We start from the raw sequence: 22,210 nt of genomic DNA on the forward strand, positions 1-22,210 counted from the left end.
ACGATACCTTAGAGGGCGATGACACTGGACCTCTGAATGGTTGCGAATTTGAATCCCAGCATCACCATGAAGCTGCCGATGCTGGGACTCTGTGCAATTCCCTTAAACAACTGCTCAGTAGTATAACTCTGGACAAAGGTGTCCACCAAATGCCAGAAATGTAATGGTAAAAGATTAAAATAAAGTTGATTACAAGAACATTATATTCTTAATATATTCTGTTTTTGGTTTCCTCTAAAGAGAATTAAAAAGAAGGAAGTTTACTGAGTAGAGTGATACTGACCAGGAACTGAATAAAGATAAACATGAATGTGAAACTATTAGAAACTCAATTGGAAACTTTTAACTTTTTTAACCTGAGGAGCCTAACTACAAAAATAAAGATCAGAAAAAGAAAGGAAGACTATGAGGGACTTATTGAAGTATTTCATGCATTGTGAGGTCTAGCAGGTTACAGATTGAGAGAGATATTGAGAGATGAATCTAAGCCTGTTACATTCAGCGTTTTCTAGCCATATCAGTACGCCCAGTGTTGCGAAAGCGGGTAGTGATGGCACCACTCGATCATAAATAGCTACATCTTGCAATGGAAAGAATGAGAAGAGTTCACATTATATCAGATCTGCACACGTACATCTGTGTACTTTCATTTCCGTTTATGGTACTCATGCTTTATAAGGAAATTGTTTTTCTTCATATAGTCATTATATGTACAATAAGAAAACACATTCAGGTTTTTTTTTCCATGTGTATTTTTAAAAGAAGTGAGAATTCAGGATGCTCATTTCATTTATTAAATGCATGGGACTTGGCATAAATAAAGCAAAAAGTGGTTTCCTTAATACAGTTTTGCAACATGTCAGGTAAAAGGTGCTATTCTAACATCTTTCAGGTTTCTAAAAATCAAAATATCCATTGATGGGTTTCGTTAACCGCAGCAGAAAGAGAAGAAGAGAAAAATGAATAAAACGTGTAGTGTAGGTGCTGCGTAGGAAAGCACAGGAACAACATTCCTGTTAGTCATGACTTCTAGTAAAGACGAAAAGCTGAAAGGGAGTGCCTTGTCTTACGGCCGTGACGTTCCCAGCAATGACACATCAGATGCGGATTCAAACAGCATAACTCTGCTGTGCAAACACTGATACTGAAAATAAACTACCCCTGCAGACAGGAAATTAGCTGTTAAAAGCTGATGTAGCTTGTTCGCCATGCACGTCATTTCTGTTATGTAATGCAATCAAATGAACAGTGCGTCATGGGAGCATGTAGGTGATCACCTTGAGTCTGTCAGTGACTCAGAGCATGTCAGGTGTGGACACAGCAGAAGGGTCGAGAAAGACTACAAGTGAATAAAGGAAAGAGAAGAAACATGAAATATGAAGCAGGTAACATTACGCTACTGAAGCTACACACTGAGAGAATAACAGCATGCAGTTTTTGTGCATTTCGTGTCAATGTACAGCTTAGGAGCAATGGAACATAAAGCAAACAAAAGAAAGGCACATAACGGAACAGTACAAAACATACCTTCCAGTGTATAAAAATACAGATCTCCATAGAAAACAGATTGCAAAATGTTCAGTGCATTCAGACTGCTCACAAAACAGCCCAGGAACACTATTATATAATTCAGGGATGTTAAACATGTGACTCAAGTCAGTTCTAGAGCCATGTTTTAAATGTAAATAAAAACGTGAACCCTGATTATAATGGAAGATTGAACATTAAAGGAGCTTGGATCTGGTTTCTACTTTCGGGGAAACATTTCAATGTTCAAAACATGTAAACCCAGTTAATGATCTCAGTAATTTTGTGGTATGATGGTCTGGTTTGACTATTTAAGAAACTGATGCTCTCCTGGGTTTTTCCCACACAAAACAGTGTATGGTGCACAGAATGGTGCAAGAAACAAAACAAAAAAACATCCTGTACGTGGCAATTCTTTGGATGGAAATGGCGTGTGCATGAGAGACTTGTAATCAGAGGATAGCCAGGACCAGTTTGAACTGACAGAAAGTCAACAGAGAGTCAAATAACTTTACAAACATGATGAGCAGAAAAACATGTCCGAACATCTCAGGAATCTTTAGGACAGATGTGCTGCAACAGCTTACACTGGGTTCCACTTTAGCTAGTTAAAGACAAAGATCCTGAGGCTACACTTCAGGCCCCACCAGACCTAGAGAGCTAGACCTCACTTGACATCAGACTTAGTAACGTAGCCTGTTCCCCAAATGAGCAAGTCTGACACCCCTGGCACAATGTAATGATAAAAATTATGTCTAAAAACTTGTGTGTGACTGTTTAGCTTTGTGTGATTTTGACCACTTATAATTTTGTGCGTATACAACACTCTCTTACTATCCCCTAGATTAAAACGGAAAACTCATAAAAAGCTAATAAAAGATGACACCAGTATATAAGCCCATAACAGGTTGCTATCTGTGATAAACAAAAAAAAAAATGTGCAGCCATGCTCTGTTTAGTTTTTTCATCAGATTCAGCATTGGAAAGTGGAAAAATTTGTGAAATTCACAAACTATGAATTCTAAGAAGAGGCCATACCAGAGTAAAGCATATCAACCATAAGTCTGAATTTCATGATTAACTGTGTACAGTAAACATTCGGTATCAGTAAGTGGAATGTGGGGATGGGGTAGATGATAACACCCTGTTTGGTTTGGCAGGTTCATTGCACGAGACCGAAAGCAGATTCAATTCAGGTTTGTGTCAGTAAACTTGCAGCACACACACACACACACACACACACAATTATTTTAGATTATTGTACACACCATGCAGAAATCATTACTCCCAATCCTGCATGGGTACAATCCCAGGCAGCTCATTCATTAAAGTGCTTAAAGTTCAGTTTTCAAATGTTTCCCTTTTGCCCTTCCTTTTTTCGAACGTTCTGAGAACTTTTGTAACATGAGAACGGCAAAGACATTGTTCCAAGACCAACTGTTCAATTCCCAGCTTTCAGGCAGAGGAAATTTACGAGCAGTAGTCATCTCGAGGTTCATACAGCATGTCGAGTGAACAAAATGTTTAATTCAAAAATATTGTTGAGTATTTTCAGCTAGCCATCAGTTTTCAGAGGGCTGGAACGTTTTAGCTCAAAAATGGAGGAAGAAATCATAAATGCTTTAACTTATTGGTCTAAGTGAGGAAGCCACAGCCCAGGTGCTGCTCGATCCATTGCTGCAGGAGCTGCAGGTCGAGAGGTCCGGTCTCGGCATGCATCTGCAGCAGGATTTCATAGAGTGCCACGAGCAGGGGCAACCCCACGCTCAGCAGCTCGTACAAGACGGTGTAGTCATCTGCATTTTCCCTGAGGTGCAGACCCACAGCCTGAACTTTCCCACCCAGCCAGTTACAAACGCGCCGGGGCGTTGCACACACAGCCCGGCTCACGTGCAGGGGCCAGAGCAGGCTTCTCTTCAGCACAGAGGATAGAGTACCTGGAGACTGCGTGGAGCTGCTGTCACTCGTGGCTGGATTTGGACTTGCACTTATCTGGGTGGTGCTTTCAGGTGGCTAATGAAAAGAGAAAGAGTAATAGATGATGTCAAAATAATTACAATGTATAGGAACAAGGCTTTATAGCAAATATTATGGTAAAAGTTTACCATCTGTGGCTCCAATATCCTGCCGTGCTTTACAGCACATTTACGCTGAGAGAAATGGAGCTTGCAATACAGCTTTCCTGTGAGAGGAAAAAAAGAAACACTTTTCAGAGAGCACTGAGAAAGAGGAGTGTAAATCTGGCACTAAAAATAAAAGCCAAAAGCAACATGCTAACTTTGTGTCAGCATTACCCTGTTCAGAGTCGAAAGCCTGTCCGCCTTGACATAAAGGAGAGCTACAGGTATCGCAGCGGAAACATTCTCTGTGGAAGAACAGACCTTCGGCACTCAAGCGCTCCACCACATACACTCGCTTCTTGCACGCATAACACACATCACCCGAACTTTGGGGGAATTCCCTCCTTGCGGAACTCTGGGAAAAAGAAAAAGAATTGGGGAAAAAAAAATGAATCAGACTAGCAAGGTATTTGGATGAGCATCCAGGGTGTAGGCTGCTGTGGGAAAGATCTTGAACAAATTATGTAACCTCATAATTTCTTCATGAAAAAAACAAACAAACAAAAAAGGATTCCTGGAATGCTGAAATGTTTAAATAATGAGCTCGGGGAGAGTTCTCACAACAGTGTATAAACCAGAAAAGTAGTTATTCTGACTTTATTCTTTTCAAAATTTCATAATTTCTTAAAGCAGACCTGCGTCAAACATTGGCTTGGGATCTTCAACCTCAGTATCATGTATGATATAAGTGTAGTGTCACTTCTGGCTTTCTGCTTTTTTCTGGCTTTTTGTATATATACTGTACATGAACCCCATTGTTGCAAACACTAGAAAAAAGTAGCAAACCCTAGAAGTGTAAATGTCAGTGCTGTGTGAATAACAGCATGTTTAAAATCCTCACCTTGTCAATAAAGTCCATTATTGGTCTCAAATATGAATGTTGAACATTTTTTAATTCTGCTTAATATTTTTGTTTGTACCCACCTGTGAACTGAATTGCTTATATTTCTCAAATTATGAGCACACAAACAGCCTATTTTAACCAATAGGTAGTTATTAAGGGTTAATTTTTTATTCATTTTTTTATCTGTAATCATTTAAACCACAATATCTGTTTAATCTGAATAATACATTCATATTGGGTTATATCCTAAATAAAGATCAGTGTGTTCCAAGTTATGATACTGTGATATCTGACATGGCAGCTCAGGTAGGACTTCTGATCAGAAGGTCTTGGGTTCAAATCCCAGCACCACCAAGCTGCCATCACTGGGCCTGTGAGCAAGGCCCTTAACCCACAATTGTTCAGCTGTATAAATGAGATAACTGTAAGTCAATCTGAATGGGGGCGTCTGCTAAATGCCATAAATTATCTATTCACACTCAGTAGCTGGTGCATTAGCATTATTCATAGCTTGTTCAGGATTAGTATTAGAGCAGAATTATTTACAAATGCTAACTCAGAGATGGTTATTGAAGCTTTTCACTCTCACTTTTCAGTAGCTACTTTATCATTAGCCTTAGGGTCACATTTTAGGCTAGTTTCAGCCAAAATTATTCGGTGTTAGCTGTATTTATGTGCTACTAAGAAAAAATAGTCATCACAAATAAAGACTCGTGTATCTGATTTGTTGCTTAGTAACCCTGATTGTTTTCTGTTTTGCTAGAATAGTGTTGGATGTTAAGCAGGTGTACACAGGGATATTGGGTCACAACTCACATCCAGGTTACCCTGAAGAAATGACAAGTGTGTGGGAGTATGCACATGCAAATCAACACCCAAATGTAATTCTTACATGAAAAAAAGATATTTCTTCGATTCAAGTGACAGCTTCAGTGTGCCTTGACAGGAGATGTACTGGTGTAATGAACATCATTTTTCCAAAAGATTTAATTGATAGTTTAATGAGTGTCTTAGAGAGCGCTGTCTTACATGTCACCCTGAAATCTTTCAGGTGTTAAACACCTTTCACGTCTGGAAAGTGTAAATGTTAAGAGCATATTAATTATATCATTTTAATAAGAATGAAAGAATTTAATGAGCCCTCTTCAAAATATGTGTATATACTCAATAGTTAAAATAAATACAGTAATACAGTTAAGCCACATATAAGAAATACAGAATGCAAGGAAAAAATTATGTGTTTTGGAAATACAGCAGAGTAGAGAGTTTTAGCATCATTCTGGCATTGGTCTTAATGATAACTGTAAATTACTGTATACTGTAAATGATTATTACTTTATTCTTTTTTTGTACATTTACACTAAAACTTGGAGCTTTGAGACACTATGTGTCTTACCGGTGAGGTTAAACAGGTACCCTTGGGCCTGTGATCGTTCTCATAGAGATTAATCAGAGTCTCAGCTCGAGCTTCAACCACCAGAGACACTTTCCCAACAGTGCGCTGGCAGGTGCAAGGCAGGTAAAGACAAGAAAAAGAAAAAATGTAATTTAAAAAAGGTGAAAGAATGTGAAAGGGAAACATAACAACAGAAAAGATGCATTACGTGTTCTGTATTTACGCCGTGCACTGTTTGACAGTTTATGATTTATGGGATACAGGCACCAGAATAGACAGACTGGATGTCCATCAGTAAACAGTGTTACTCAGAATTCTTGTGATATTTGGAATATTTGGAGTATTTGACAGTAGTTTTTTTTTTTTTACTGAGGAACTCTTATATAATGAGCACAAGCAGGCTGAAAAATAAAACAGACTTCTTTATGAAATTGAAAAGTGTTTTAGGTCAGACATCTGGTTGGGGAGGAGTGGACTGTGAGAAATGTGTTCTCCTTCTCAGTGCGGTCAGCCAAATGTTTCAGAGCCTGCTGTGCACTCCTCTGGCTTGGTCTAATTACTCAAACTACATAGGCGGGGCAGACTGTCCCACAATAAAAAGCCTCAAGAGCCTGGAGTTCTCTCAATAACACAAAACCATGCTGTCACTCCAAACCAAGGTTAAAGCAAGCACTGCCACTGAATAACATGCACTTAAAAGTATGGAAAAGCAGGAATCTTTAGACTACATGGCCAAATGTTTGTGGACACCCGATTATCACACTCCTATGAGCTTGTTGAACATTCCATTCCAGATGTCGCTTTACTTTGCTGTTGTAATAACCTAAACTTTTCCGGGAAGGCTTTCTACTGGATTTTGAGCATAGCTGTGGAAATGGGAGCTCATTCAGCCACAAGAACCTTAGTGAGGTCAGGCACTGATTGTGACAGTGAGGAGGCCTGAGGTGCACTCACCTGTTCAAATGTGTTCAAGGGGGTTGAGGTCAGGGCTCTTTTTGGGACACTCAAGCTCTTCTCCACTAATGGCAAACCATGTGTTCATTAAGCATTGTCAATCCTGGGCCTCTTAGTTCCAGTGAGGAGAAATTGTAATGTGAGCATAAAAAGGCACCACATGTGAGTGTGATGGTCACGTGTCCACAAACATTTGGCAATATAGTGTCTAAACCTAGTCTGAGGGTTTGTATTCTTCTGCTTGTCAAAATAGAGTCATGACTCATTTTGCCTGAAAAGTGATGCTACTCTAAAATTGATAAGGTTATAAATCCCATGTAGCATACAGTTTCTCCTGTATGCCCTCTTCTTAAATCATTAGCTTAATGTAGTTGCCCTTTTACCTTTTAACTTTAGTTTAACTAGATACAAATTCAACCATCTGAAACTTTACTTCTAAGAAGCGTAACCTGTAAAAACTCACCACGTGTGAGTTATTCTGTGTTTCTCCTTTAGCATCTCTTTTAGAAAGCAGCATCCCTGAATGCTGATGTTTGCTGGTTTTAAGAAAAGGACAATTGACAAAAGAAAGGAAAGGTGATGGGGAAATGAAACCGGTTAAGGAAACGATGTTAATAAAAAAATTCAGTTCAAATGTTGTTACACGTATAAAGCACACTGAATGTGAAACACTGACGATGGAGGGAACAGAAAGTACCTGGATGGAAATGAACAGGAGGAAGTAGAAAAACATTGTGATGAAGTTGAAGGTGAGCTCGAATGAGAATGGTTGATTGCAGTCTATTAAAAGCAGATTGCAGATGGAGAAGTCACCAGAGGAAGCAGAAATGGGACATGAGAAGTCAAAAGTTTATGTACCGTTCTAGTAGGATGGCTTTTTTTTGTTCTAAAAGCCAGTTTATTATTTAGTATTTATAATAAAGGCCAGGCACTGTGCAGTATTATCAGCAAGTATGATTATATGGGACTCACGTCAAGTCATGATAGGACACAGTAAGAAAACAAAGAAAAACTCCACACACATACTCAAACACACTCAAATACACACGAAACTAATACCTTCTTAATTTTTTTTGTATTTTTATCTCCTTTCCACTGAGGCATTTCTGTTTCTTTTTCACAAGTAAGACCTGAGGTGCTCCTATAACTATTTAACTGAAAGCAAAAATGAAAAGTAACTTCAGTACAGAAACAGAGATATTTCTGAATCATACAGCAATCTGATACTAATAGAGTTCATGCAGTAGTCACTAAATTTTTACTCTGATCATGGCATGTGTGCAAAAAATAAGGCATTAGGCAGGCAAAGCATCACAGTAAAAAAAAAACAACTATTGGGGTCCAATCCAATCATCTCCTCTAGGTCACTTAAAGAACACATAGGTGCATGTGACTCAGTGCTCAACTGTGATTGGTCAGAACGGTCAGAATAGTTAATGAAACTAGAATTGTCATTGTTGAATCCCAGTAATTGTGAATTATTCTATAACAGCATGCCCTGATTTATGCTTCTTGAATGATACAAAAATATTGTCAAAAGTAAAAGTTTGCTCCTGTATACAATTCTTATGTAGTTTGAAAAAAGGAACTGTAATTTGAATGAATGTAGACAGAAAAAACTGATGTGAGCATTAAACACAGTGATGTGAAAATTGAAAGTACATCCTATTTGAATTATATGGTTTTATGTATCAGGACAAAAAAATCATATAGTCCATAGTCCAAAAATCTTTGTAAAATAAATGAAACAAACTTTGTGAAAATCATATGTAATTAACCATACAATCAGTTCATTGAGTTTTGCAGGTATTTGTTAATGCACAGCTCTCTTAGGGTCCTGCCACAGCATGTCAGTCAGCTTAAGGTCTGGACTTTGACTGGGCCATTGCAACTCCTCAATTCTGTTCTTTTCCAGACATTTTATTGTAGATTTGCTGATATGCTTGGGATCGTTGTCCTGCTGCATGACCGGATTTTGGCCAAGCTTTAGCTGTGAAACACATAGCACCATGCTTGACTCTAGAACACTTTGATTCAATGACTGCAAGCTGCCCAGATTCTGTGGCTGCCCAAATCATCACCCCTCTACCACTATGCTTGACAGTTGGTCAAAGTTTTTGTGTGATATATTGTGTTTGGCTTCTTTAAAAATTGTGCTGTGCATTATGGCAAAACATCTCCAATCTGTCCAAAGGACACACCTGAATGCTCTAGACCTGCAAAATGCTACAACGTATGCTTCTATAGAGGGGGTGACACTCTCTGATGATCAAGGACATTTAATTAGCAGCACCTGGCTGCTTCTTAGCCTCTTAAATCCAAAATGAGGAGTAAAGCTGTAAGATTTCCACACTTGGCATTTTTTCATTTTGGCTTGATTTTTGTAAAAATAAATAATGACACGGTGTTATATTTCATGCGTTGACATTCACCTGAGGTGGTATTTACCTAATACTATGAGCTGATGAGCACCAGATGATTTTTATTATGTCCTGATACAGAAAACCACAGAGTTCAAAGCGAGTGTGCTTTCATTTTCACATGACTGCATTGGATAAAGGACAAGCATGAAAATACAGCCCAATGTGTTAAAAAAATCACTATAATCACTGGAGCTGATAAATAATAGATCAGATACATGTTCGAAAAGCCAAAAACAGCTACGGTTTAGGTAGAGCACACCTACCATATGCGACCCATTCACTGAGTCGCCCTGAATATCTTTTCTAGATGGCTGGACCTCAGGCTGTTGAGATGCATGTGTTTAGAGAAGAGAAACACTCAGACGGTCAGAAAAGGGGTGAAAGATGATATAACAGCAATATTATCAGTCCTTTAAAGGCTTGGAATTTACATAGAAAAAAAAGTTAAAGATTGAAAAGAACATTGGCACAAAAGAAGAAGGTAAATAGACTGAGGGGGTGTACAGTGCAGTGATGGAGAGACTGAGGAAGTAGGATGAATAGCAAGAACAAGTAGGACAGAACATACATAAAAAGCCTGACGCATGCAGGTCGAACACAAAGACTTGGTTCTAGTGTGTATTTATATTCTTATAAAACCAGACACACTGCAGGATGGCATTAGTATCACGACGTGTTCTGAAACCTCAACACAATGCTCATTCAGCCAAACATGAGTATAGCTCAAACTCACTGCGAGACTGTGCAAAATATTATTCCTTTTGCATTCTGTTAAATGAATGCATTAGTTGGAATTCATGAAGATGCAGTGGTGGAATCCTGTTAATAGTTCTCATTCTGTTTAATGCATTGTGGGCATGCTGCAAAATAAGAAAATTAGTTTTCTGTTAAATTGTAAAACACTAACATAAAACTAAAATGACAAATGATGGACAATTTTAAATTAAACCATTTTTATTTTATTTTATGTTAATTCATTTTACTTTACTATTTACTATTAGGCACCAAATTTTACTTGAAATGTTGAAAGATATTAAATAGATTTAAAAAGATAAATATTTCAGCTATATATATATTAGTGAGCCCAGTGGTTCCTGGGGTCAGAATGTTGTGTGGTATAATTATTCAAACAAATCCTGTGCTTGCAATTTTAATATAATTCTAATTACAGTGTTACTAGAAATATGCTTATTAGACATTGATTATATGCTTTAACATAAAACCACATTAATAACATAAACTAGTAACAGGTCTGAAATGAATAATATCAGGTAATGCAGCGGTACTGAAAGTCATATTAGAGATGTTTTGATAAAAGATAATGCCGACAAGAAAAAGTAAGAATATAACATAAAACACATTAATTTACAAATAAAGCACTTGGGAGCATGTTTTGGAAAAATAATCAATGATGGGGTTGTATGATAAATAATATTAAGTAGAGTTACTAATAGAAATCCAGTTATTATTATGAATTTCCAATAACTGCTGTTATTTAGTACCTATATACCACAGCAATGTGACAAAAATTATAATGCTAATTTATTAAAGAATCTGATTTTTATCCATTTCGAATTACTTTAAAGCAAGGTTCCCTGGGGTCTAGTGGTTAGGATGCGGCACTCTCACCGCTGCGGCCCGGGTTCGATCCCCGGTCAGAGAACCAACCCCAGCCATTAGGGTTGCACAAGCCTTAGTGCCGGTCCCAAGCCCGGATAAATGGGGAGGGTTGCGTTAGGAAGGGCATCCAGTGTAAAAACATGTGCCAACTCAAACATGCGGATGGTCTGCTGTGGCGACCCCTAACGGGAGAAGCTGAAAGAAAGTTTTCTAATTACTTTAAAGCTGTGGAAATTCTGCCAAAAAAGCTTCCACAGTAAGTTAACTAATCTTGACATTAATAATACAAAATAATGAAGCCTGTCATGTTCACAAGCAAGCCCCCTATTATTAAAACACTGTGGCTGGAGACTCCTTCCATAAATGTAAAAAATGTGATTGAGCACATTAATATAGACAGTCTATTATGTGACACTCAATACTAAAGTGTAAATCCAAATCTGAATTTCAAATCTGAATCAAGCCTGTACTGTAATATGTTACTATATCTGGCTATCAATGTAAGCAAGACTACCATGTTGCCCTCTGATTAAACTATTTTAGGAAAATCATTATAAAATTTATATTTAAAACTTTGTGTCATACATTTCAATATCTTGTTTTTTGAGCAGGAAAACAGGATTTGGTTTCAGCATGGGCCAATGGACAGCTTGGTTCAATGGTGGCTGCTGGCCAAATATAAATAAAATGTCTCTGGCTGTCTTTTTGCTTTTGCTAATCCAAATCCATTGATTTAAAAGTGCATGAGGTAATAATCATTACCTCAATTCTGCTGCACTTGGTTATAATTCTGCCATCTGACAAGAAAGTCAGACTTTTAGTAAGTGAATTAAATCCAGAAATATTCATAATAAACTCATGAATCTTTTCTAAACATCTGAAACACACATACTGCATGATCTTTATCTTGTTTGCATTTTACATTCATATTCTTTCTAAATTTCAAATCCCTAGTCTTACTGTACCGTAGCACAGTTTTTATATAAATATGATGTTATATAAGTGGAACAGCTTGGTGTAAACAAGTACAAGTTCTTGCAGGATTAGAGAAAGCTTGATTAATACTTTTCATCACTTTCGGACTTATCGATGAAAGTTTCCTTTATACAGCATGGGACTGGAATGTCTGCGAAACCCTACAACCACTTATAGAACCACTTCCTCTATAAAAGTTGCAAGAACAGTTGGCACGCATAAACAAATAATAATACGAAATAAAAGTGACCATTAAAAAGCCATAGAGAGTAGACTAAAAACAAGTGGAACTCTCTTCCCGCAATCTTAATGGCTGAATGAAAAAAATGTTTTTGATTTGAATGACCTCAACTCATGTGTTAGAGTTAAAATGTTAAAATATCAGAAAGCATAATCAACTAATTAACAGTAAGAATGTAAATGAATATGAATACACTATAAGTCTAAACTATTTGTTTGGATTCTAATAAGGAACACTATTATTTTTTATAAGAGCCTGCTAGAAAGGATTTTTATTTTCAAGAATAATGTGTGCTGGAAACGAGATCAGACGATGCGTGTTCAAGGAGCTTGTGAGACAAACAAAGGCCACATTCATGAAAACAACCTGTACAGTAGCAAAACAAAAACAAAAAACAACGACATGAAAGTGTTGCAGTTCTTCATTACATTCCAGTCAGGGTTGCAGTAGTTTCAATTGAACTTTGCATTTATATTTGAGGAAACACAACCAACTAAATCTGTTTAAAACATATAGCAGATACATTAGACACATCATAAATGTGGTTAAATAAACCCATAGTTCTGTAGACTAATTATGATCTGATGTAGAGCCAGAGTATGTTGAGTAATGATCTTGCCATGCCAACTTTGAGTTTTAAATACAAATAGAGAAACCAATCCAAATATTTGGAGCATTCAACAACTACATAGAGTGTCACTGATATACAACCCAAGACCACAGGCTTTAAGGTGTCTAAAGTAGATCAGAAATATTTGAGGTCATTTCATCAGCAAATGTACTAAAGATAGCATGATTGGGTAATTAAAAAAAGAAAACGTATTCTGCGATTAAAATGCGCTTCATTGAGATATTATTGTTGTAGTAATAGATCAACGCATTCCCACCCTTAAATCCTTCCTCTGATTCTGTCATGGACATTAATGGCTTTTCCTCATGTGTGTAATAAAACAGTAAAGTCTAATAGCAGAGACGGTGAAGTCAGTGACTCCATCAGCAGCGACTCCTGCAGCCAAAATGGAACAAGCGGAGCACATATATTTTTAATGATTTCTTATAAAAGCAGGGCATGATGCTGTTGAAAGGAGCAGGCAAGCTGTGACGTACACGAGCATTCACTTAAGAGACTGAAATAAAAATAGGAGATTAAAATAAGTAAAAATCATGCCCTTATTTGACCCACATGCATGCGTTCATGATGAAAAACAGACTGGGTTGCACCAACAACGATTAATCTCGAGGCTTTATTAAAGCTTAGTGTATCTATTAGCTTAAGAGTTTGCATTTAAGCGGCAATTGTTATTAAGTATATTGTAAAAATCCTTTTGCATCATTACTTATGAACGCATCACAGACTTCTGAGGTTGAAATGATAAACTCTGATGTGGAAATTTGGAAACTACTGTACAATGTAAATCAACAAAGCATTTTTTTGCTCTAATTATCTCTTGTTTGAATCATAGTTTGTGCAAACCACCTACAGGCAGCATGCAGCATGAGAGGTCAGGCCATACCACGAGATATCATAGTCACCTGAGGCAGTATGATGCTGTTACCAGAAAACAAAGAGCTCAAGTGGATGGCTTTCTCCTTTATGCTTTTTCTACGGAACTCTCTAGCGTTTTCTGTCTCGGCTTTCCTCTGCAGCGGGGCGAGGACAGAAAGACAGAACAGCAAGAATGCAAAAAAAAATTGTGTGTAAAATATTAAGTGACAGCAGAAGAGTTAAATAAATATAGAGGTCAGAAGAAAGAAACAGCAAAGAGAAAAAGAGAAGGCTGATCACCTGGCTGATCTTTTCGTCCACTCTCTGCAGACGCTGCAGCATTGCTTTCATATTTAGAATGGCAGATTGACAGGACGCAGCATGGTCTACTTCTGGTTTCTCTGACTGGGGTGTGGGTTGAATGGGTGTGTCAGAAGGCTTAGAGAGTGAGCGTGGAGCATGAGGACGGTGGGTGAGATTTTGGCAGTCTTGCCAAGGGATGTTAAAGGGAAAAGGGAGAAGAGGAGCTGAAGAGGCTAAAGGTACGATCTGTAAACAGACAGAAGGGCTCAGCTATCTGTGTATCATTTATACTCTGATAAGAGAGTGGGGACCAAAAGTATAAGAACAGAATAAAATTCATGTTCTAAATATGATAAAACTAAATAGAAGGTTATAAAAGAACATAAATGTTCAACATCTTATATATTTAATATGCAGGATCGTGCACTATTTCTAGGTCTCTTTATAAATAAAATTAGATAGAATGTTTTTTAAAACGAGTAACAAAAATTTGTGATATCGATACATTAACTGATTTGTAAAAGACGTCAGATTTTCCTTTAGACAACGCTCTGATGGATTTGTTTTAAAAAGGATCATAAGGTTTTGCACTTGTGGACTTGAGGAGTCCATGGCAGCTCAAGTTGCAGGTGTCATTAAAGAAAAAAAGTGTAAATATGTAAATATGTAAATATTTTAAAAGATTCAACTTTTCACTTCAAGGTGTTTTCAGTAATATAATAAAATATGTTTTATAAAATTTATGAAAAACAGTCTCAGTCTTTTAAACCCCACTGTATGATTGCCTGCAGATTTTAAAGTGCTACCTGTTTTTTGGGAGGTGGAGGTGGTGGGGTTTTCTTCTTGGGTTTTATGAAGAGTGGATGTTCTGTCAGATCGAGTGATGGAGGTTTCGGAGGACTCCGAAAATTTGTGGAAATCTGAGATAGTTAATTCAGAGGCGATGTCAAAAAGAGAACGTGATGATGATGTGGTTAACAGGCCAGTAGGGAAAAAAGGAAAAAATTACTGGAAAGAATTTAGAAGAGAAGAGAAGAGAGCACAGCTTCACAGTTAGAGATAGAAACAATGGTAAAGTGGTTTTCCAGGGCAAGCACACAAAATGTTTAGTTCAAGGGTGATCAGTTGGCGGACCGCCATCAGGATGGGAACAAATTTGTGAAAATATTTCAGCAGACCAACCATTGTATTGAAAATACAATATGGCAGGCGGTAAAACTGCTTTTAGTTTAGTGGCTCTAGAAACATTGGAGATTTAGAAAAAGGAAAATAGTAAAATTTTAAATAGTAATAAAAAAGGTCATTATAAAAATTATCCTTTAAAGGCTGGATCGAAAAAAGATACCAAGCCAAATACAAAACGACAGTAGGAAAACCAAAAATAAAATCAAGTGCCAGTACAATCCAAACCACTTAATAATGTGTTATTTATATCCATGAAATAACTTCTAATGGCTAAGCATTGCATGATTATTGTACCTATTGATTCAGGGTGGCTGTTGATCTTTTAGAGTGGGAAATGCTATACAGCCAGACCTGGATTAGTTCAGATAATAGTGAAAAAGCGAGAGACACTACTGAACTTTACCTGTCTACGCAGAGTGCAGCTTGGAGTGCTGTCCTCAAACTTTGCCAGTAGCTGAGAAGCCATGAATTTGACTTTATTCTCTTTCAGCTCCTGTTTCTCAGATGCTGTGTTCTGACTGGGGAGGTTGTTTGTCTGGCAAAAATAAGAGAGACAAAAACAACAATAAGCTACTGGCATAAACTTGATTACAAAAGGGGTGAAGCAATACGTTTTTTGCTTCATCACTAAAACTTCATTAACGATGCTGGAACAAACTAAAACAGATTTATTTTTAATTACACTTTTTCATTGATTTTTATTGACATTTATCAATCAGAAATAGGTGGTTTAACTTTATTTGAGTGATTGTCTATAGCTGGTTTACTCTCTTAACATAACTACAAAATCGAGCGTACAACATAAAAATTAAACTGCATCCAGTTACTAAAAGCTTTAGAAGCAACCTGCCGCTTGCTAGTGTGTGCTCAGAGTGAAGGACGGGGAAGCTTTCTGGCTAAAACCTAACCTGAACTAGACGGTGGTAATCACAATGCAGAATAAAAGAACCTATTAATTATTATCATATCTAAATTACATTGTTTTCTCAAAGGGTACAATTTATTAAAAAGCCTTTCTTTAAATGTTTTCTTTTGACAGGAACTCATTTTAGCAGAAAAACTACAGTGGTCAAATAGGTTCCCAGTCACTTTTGGCCAGCTATGAACTATCAGACTGTGCAAATGCCAACAACCAGTTCTAAATCTAAATAGGCCACTAGTCACCAAAACTTTTGGCCTTATTTTTGCATATACTGCATATTTAATAGTACATATATAACATTTTTTATCCCTATATTTTATACTTAATAGGTATACTTTACACTTTTTTAATACTTTGTAACTTTATATTTTTCTTTATCTTTTTTATTTCTATTTTTATTTACATGTTGGCCAGTCATAAATAGTATTTCACAACATGTCGTACTCTGTATGAATGTGTATGTGACAAAAAAAAAAAGATTCGATTTTAATGTGCTATTTTTACCTGTTCCGAAAAACTGCAGACAGTCCTCCGTCTTCTTTTATTAAAAGAATCATTATCTTCTACCTTTTTGTCATCCTGAAAGATAAAAAAGAAGGAAGCGCATTGAGAAACTGAAAAAAGGTGTAATATTTTATCTAATGCACTGGAGATGGAAGGGCTGTGGGGTCCAGCCCAAAGTGAACTGGAACAAAATGTGTTTTTGCGGGGAGATCAAACCGAGAAAAAGATGACGTGTCCCTACCTTTGGGATTCGTTTCCGAGACATTGTGAAGCTCATTGATCTATGAACAGTTTGAGATGCTCTTTCACTACATTCCTCATTATTTCCCACTGTTTCTCGCTTTGAATCTGAAATAAAAATGACAAAAATATTTCCAGCTTAGTAAGACACAGACAATTAACAGCAAATAGACTGAGGCTTTTCTTAATCGAATCTGCTGAAACTCCAGCCCACTGAATGGAAAGCGAAGAAATGCAGGGGTGAGCACATCTGCTTTTCTCTTTAAATGTCCACTAATAGATATGTTTTTAATTTTTTTTTTCCTGGCAAGCTTTAAAGGAACAAATGATAGTATATCAGTGAAACGTATGCATTGCTATATTACACTGTTACTGAAGAAGTGTGTCATGTGAGCAGGCAGATTTCTTAAGAAGGGGGGGTGAGTGAATTTCTGACTTCCACTGAAGCGCAGATAATCTCCATAGACACTTTATCTCTTCTATTCTGAGTGAAGTAACCTGGAATGAGGTGAAGGTACATTTCTCCCACAGCAGACTGGTGACATTATAAATGTTCTACTTTAAGATCTCTATCCAAAAACACTGTATTAGTTTTAATTCTGGAGTTCATATAACAACATCAGTTCCAGGTTTTCTCTGGTAGATGGATTGCAACTGCTGGTGTTGTTGCTTTTGGATGTGGCATGTCCTTTGATATGTTTGGAGAAGTGAAAATGTGCACATTCTTTACAATTCCCAACCATTTTGATTTTTAATTTTGTATCTCTGTGTTTTTGAATGCTTTATTCTGGTCAGAAGGTGTCAACATTTCCATAAGAGCAACTCTATATACAATATGACAATACGTCTTGGAATATCCTGAGTAATGCAAATAATGTATTGCGTTTTCTTTTTTGTTGCTTGTGTAGATTTGAGAAACTTTTATTATCATTTGATACTTTGCCGACTTGTTTTGACTAAAATAGGCACCTTAATTAAACAAAAAGCAGATGGGCAAGAAAGGGCCTGTTTTGTAAATATAAATATCTCATATTCCAGCCATAAACATTAACATTTTATCCTTGTATGTGAATGATCTGTTAATGAGAGATAGCAATGTCTACCTGTGGATGGCAGAGGTGTTCCCCTGAAGAGCTCATAGAATTTGGACAGGTAGGTCACCATGCTGTTCTTGTCTGGCTCTTGGCCGGATTCAAGCTCTTTGCCCGTGGTGAACGGCTTGATGCCAAACTCCTTTTCCGCTGCGTCAAATGCCAGCTGGGCGTTTTTAGCAGAGTCCTCTTCGTTCAGGGAATCATAATCACTATAACACAGAAAATGCAGCAAGGGATAAACATAGAGTACAAATGCAGGATTCAAGAGGTATTTCAAAGGTCGAGTCAATTAAAATGCTTCAATGTGACTCAAGTATGTAGTTTATATGTTTTTTTTTTTCAGCAGAGAATGCACAATGCTGGTTTATAATTATACCTAATTGAAAAATACATCTTTGATTAACAATAGTGATTGTCCTGTACAGTATGCAACCCAACATACACACTATATGGAGACACTTTTTTATTACTAAATGTAAATATTTCAATCAAACTATTGCCACGTGTATAAATTCATGCACCTAGCCATGAGGTATGCCTTTATACATTTTTGTGAAAAAAAGTGGGTCGTTTTGAAGAGCTCATTGAATTCAAGCGTGGTACTGAGATAGGATGCCATTTTTGCAAAAAGTCAGTCAGTGAAATTTCATCCCTGCTAGATATTCCACTGTAAACTGTAATTATTATTACAGTTTAGAAACATGCATTTAGAAACATCAGCAACTTGAAAAACAGCCATAAAACAGAAGACCACATAAAGTCACGAAGCAGGGTCAGCAAGTACTGAGGCACATAGTGTGAAAAGTCACCAATGCTCTGCTGATTCCATAGTATTCCATTATATCACCACAAAAATATTAGAGGTAGGAGCTTCATGGAATGGGTTTCCATGGCTGAGCAGCTCTATGCAATGCTCACATTACCGAGTAAAATGTCAAGTTTTAGATGGAGTGGCGTAAAGCATACCACCGGTGAACTCTGGAGGTGTGAAACATGTTCTGTTGGATGATGAATCACGCTTCTGTGTTTGGCAGTCTGATGGGCGAGTCAACTGTGCCAACTATAAAGTTTGATGGGGAAAAGCTAATGGTATGGGGCTGTTTTTCAGGGTTTGTGCTAGGGCCCTTACCACCAGTGAAGGGAAATCTTAATGCTTTAGCATACCAAGACATGTTGCACAATGCTTCCAAATTTGTGGGAACAGTTTGGAGAAGGCTTTTATCTATTCCAGCATGACTGTGCCCCAGAGCATAATGCAAGGTCCATTAACACATGGTTGGATGTGTTTGGTGTGGAATAACTTGACTGGCCCGCACAGAGCCCTGACCTCAACCCAAATGAACACCTTTGGGATGAACTGGAATGGAGATTGCGAGCCAGGCCTTTTTTTATCCAACATCAGTGCCTGACCTCACAAATGTTTTCCTGAATCAATGGAAAAAAACCTTCCCAGAGAAGTGGAAGCTGTTATAGCTGCAAAGTGGGGAACCAACTCCATATTATTGTCAATGTATTTAGAGTGCATTTTCAATACAGTCCCTGTGTAATGTACAGTGTGTAGTCAGAACTGTACAACGTAATAGTCAGGTGTCCAAATACTTTTGTCCACACTGTCTCTATATCAAATATTTCAATTTCTAAGGAATATGTAAGACATGGGCTTTTTATAGTTTGTTCCCCATTGTAAGCACTGAAATAGGTAAGAAACTGGGTTGTGATATCCCTGTCAGCTCTCCACAGAGTTTGTGTTTGATAAAAGTATGTGAAGTGTAGCACATGGCTACGCTGTGCAAACAGCCCCTGTTCTGATCCCCGTCATGGATGAAAAGAAACCCTTCACTGTAGACGCTCAAACATTTTTCACATCTCTTACTTATGTTTAGATTTGCACAATAGCAAACTGTGTTATGTCAAGAGCTCCTAAAGTGATATGAGGCAAATCAGGAACTGTTTCCATCGTAGAGGGGAATTTATGATTATCTCAGTAATAAATTTTTGTTGAACATGTTTACGGCCATGTAGTGTATTGTTCAAATTGTGACGAGTGTCTGATAAGCAGTTAAGTTCAACTTTGACATAATGCTACTTATCTCATTCAGGTGGCCTTCAATCAGTTTTATTTCCATATTGTTCAGATGCCTTATTCTGTCATTTATATCTCTGGGATTTGCACATGAATAATTAATTTCTCCTCTGATAATATTTAACTCAATATTGTGCAATTTTATGCATTAACTAAAGAGCCATATGTGTCCCTGTGACATTAAAGGGAGTGCAGTCTTACATAAGGTGTGCTCTAAAGCGGTGGATAAGAGCGCAGAAGGCCAGACCGCTGGTCCATGATGAGTTCAGGTCAGTCACGCTGACCCCTCGATAACCCTCTGTCTGCTTCTGACACCATGACAGCAACCTGCTGGGCCTGATGTCAGATTCTGTAACAAGGGCATGTATACACACACACACACACACACACACACACACACACACACAAAGGACTATAAAGATACTGATTTGCCCTCTGCCATTATATGATAACAGTTCAATGAATGCAGAGATTAGAAACCTGGACATGTACTTCTGATAGATCAGAAATTTTGTAAACACAGCAGTGTAGTGATTTAATTATAACTCTAGTTACTAATCTAATCTTACTCTAACAGAGTAACTAATATTAATATATATATATATATATATATATATATATATATATATATATATATATATATAGTCAGAAGTCTAGCATAATGCAGCAAAATAAAGGGGTATGAAGTCATTTTCATGGGATGGAACAAACAAAATGTGCAGTGAAGATATTGAATATTAACTGCCGGGTTGGAATAATATATTTTAGAAAATAGTGGCAATAAATTTTATCATACTGTGAGCTGGCAGAAACTAATAAAACTAAAAAAGCTGGACTGGAAAAGCCTTAGTACTAGTTAAAACCAATTTTGACCTGAAATGATAGAACTATCCATGCATTATTTCACACCATGCTAACAGTAGCTTATTTCTACATCCTCTCACTGTTTCCCAGATCATATATTTGGAGCACTACACATATACGGGAACATTTAATGGCAATATTATACACCTCTTACTGAGTCTAATTTAAGTCACAGGTTTTTTATTTTATTTTTAATGTTATTAAAATGCTCTCAGAAACCGTATCGAAATCGAAATCACTAGCTGGTAGAAACTGTTTGATGACATGAATCAGGTTTATCATTGCAGACGAATTATTTTTTATAGCGCTGTAACTTCACAGCATTATAGTAGTTCAGAATTACATTTCTGCAAACTTTCCTCTGTCTACAAACAGACCACCAACTACGAAACCCTCCTCTCTATATGACTCCACTAATGAAAACAATCCTAATTCTCCCACACAATAGAGAAGCACAGGCTCACACCCATGTGGCTTTGAAGCAGGAATGTGCTGCAGAAAGGCATTTCACTCTAAAGGATTTCACCTTTAGCCTTTTAAGTTGTCAAACATGTCTCTGTTTAGGTCTGACACAAATATAGAATGGTAAAAGTTATTAAGCTGACCTCGTCTTGACAGATTAACTGGCCGCCGGATGGTAGCAGCTCGTTCCAAGGAGCAGGACTTCAGTTCACCGCACATGTAGTAGCTACGGACCTGCGTGTAAACACAAGTGTCAGTTCATTCATCTGCCTAAATATTCTTTACCCACTAGGTAGGGCTACAAAGCACCAACACAAAGCATTCATTACAAATTGCATAAGGCCTTTTTCTAACCGGTGTTAGCAAAAAATTAAGCCTCCATTCTTTCAATCTGACGTCAAAGTGACACAATGCTGTGTTATCACACGTTCAAAAGGATGTTGATGTGATGTTATTTAGAGTAATTATTCAGTTATGTTTATTTTCTCAAGATGATACAATGATTAAATATGTAGTTGAGTCTATGCCACTTAGTATTATGTCAACATGAACATGAAACTGCCATTGAGAGCTGTCTTTATGAATTTTGATGCCTGCACAGGCCTTTGTGTGTGTTATAAATAAAAGCCATGTGTCATGAAGGGCGTATTCAGGCATCGTGGAGCTCTATGAACTTCCCTTAAGCAATAAAACAAGAGTTTACTGCACCTGGTGTGGTCTGACACAGTTGGAGTTGAGGTTGGGATAACGTGTTCCAGGATCTATGGTGTACTGATCAAAGTTCTTGGCGATATTTTCAGGTGTTGTTTGAGGTAGCAGTCGGTAAAGACTTTCCCTGAGGGCAGAAACCCAAGACAACCAGAGAAACAGGATAAGTCTTTGAATATAAGATAAACATCTTTCTCAGCTTGGCTTCGAACATGCGTGCGTGTTCTTGTGTGTGTGTGTATGCATATACATATTCTCT

The 22,210-nt window shown here is 37.3% G+C and overlaps 1 protein-coding gene across 10 annotated transcripts in view; it reads right to left on the bottom strand.

Annotated features, from left to right (window-relative positions):
• Positions 1–771: 771 nt before the first annotated feature.
• mical2a (microtubule associated monooxygenase, calponin and LIM domain containing 2a) overlaps positions 772–22,210 on the bottom strand; it is a 50,780-nt gene continuing 29,341 nt past the window's right edge. Inside the window, exons 10-26 of one of the 10 annotated variants that reach the window (XM_046857079.1) lie at positions 21,952–22,078; positions 21,387–21,477; positions 20,119–20,266; positions 17,844–18,043; positions 16,742–16,848; positions 16,501–16,575; positions 15,478–15,609; positions 14,696–14,809; positions 13,887–14,135; positions 13,634–13,741; positions 7,539–7,621; positions 7,305–7,377; positions 5,888–5,992; positions 3,822–4,002; positions 3,633–3,709; positions 3,465–3,540; positions 772–1,339 (exon numbers count right to left, since the gene is read on the bottom strand). In XM_046857079.1, the coding sequence (XP_046713035.1) occupies positions 1,296–1,339; positions 3,465–3,540; positions 3,633–3,709; positions 3,822–4,002; positions 5,888–5,992; positions 7,305–7,377; positions 7,539–7,621; positions 13,634–13,741; positions 13,887–14,135; positions 14,696–14,809; positions 15,478–15,609; positions 16,501–16,575; positions 16,742–16,848; positions 17,844–18,043; positions 20,119–20,266; positions 21,387–21,477; positions 21,952–22,078 (1,990 nt within the window). In that variant the 3' untranslated portion in view covers positions 772–1,295. Of the gene's footprint in view, positions 3,541–3,632; positions 3,710–3,821; positions 4,003–5,887; positions 5,993–7,304; positions 7,378–7,499; positions 7,997–9,527; positions 9,588–13,200; positions 13,228–13,633; positions 13,742–13,886; positions 14,136–14,695; positions 14,810–15,477; positions 15,610–16,500; positions 16,576–16,741; positions 16,849–17,843; positions 18,044–20,118; positions 20,267–21,386; positions 21,478–21,951; positions 22,079–22,210 lie in introns of those variants that run through there. The other 9 variants (XM_046857075.1, XM_046857076.1, XM_046857078.1 and 6 more) reach the window with 9 other exon arrangements.

The sequence above is a fragment of the Silurus meridionalis genome, chromosome 9 (assembly GCF_014805685.1).
Source record: "Silurus meridionalis isolate SWU-2019-XX chromosome 9, ASM1480568v1, whole genome shotgun sequence".
NCBI classification, from domain to species: domain Eukaryota; kingdom Metazoa; phylum Chordata; class Actinopteri; order Siluriformes; family Siluridae; genus Silurus; species Silurus meridionalis.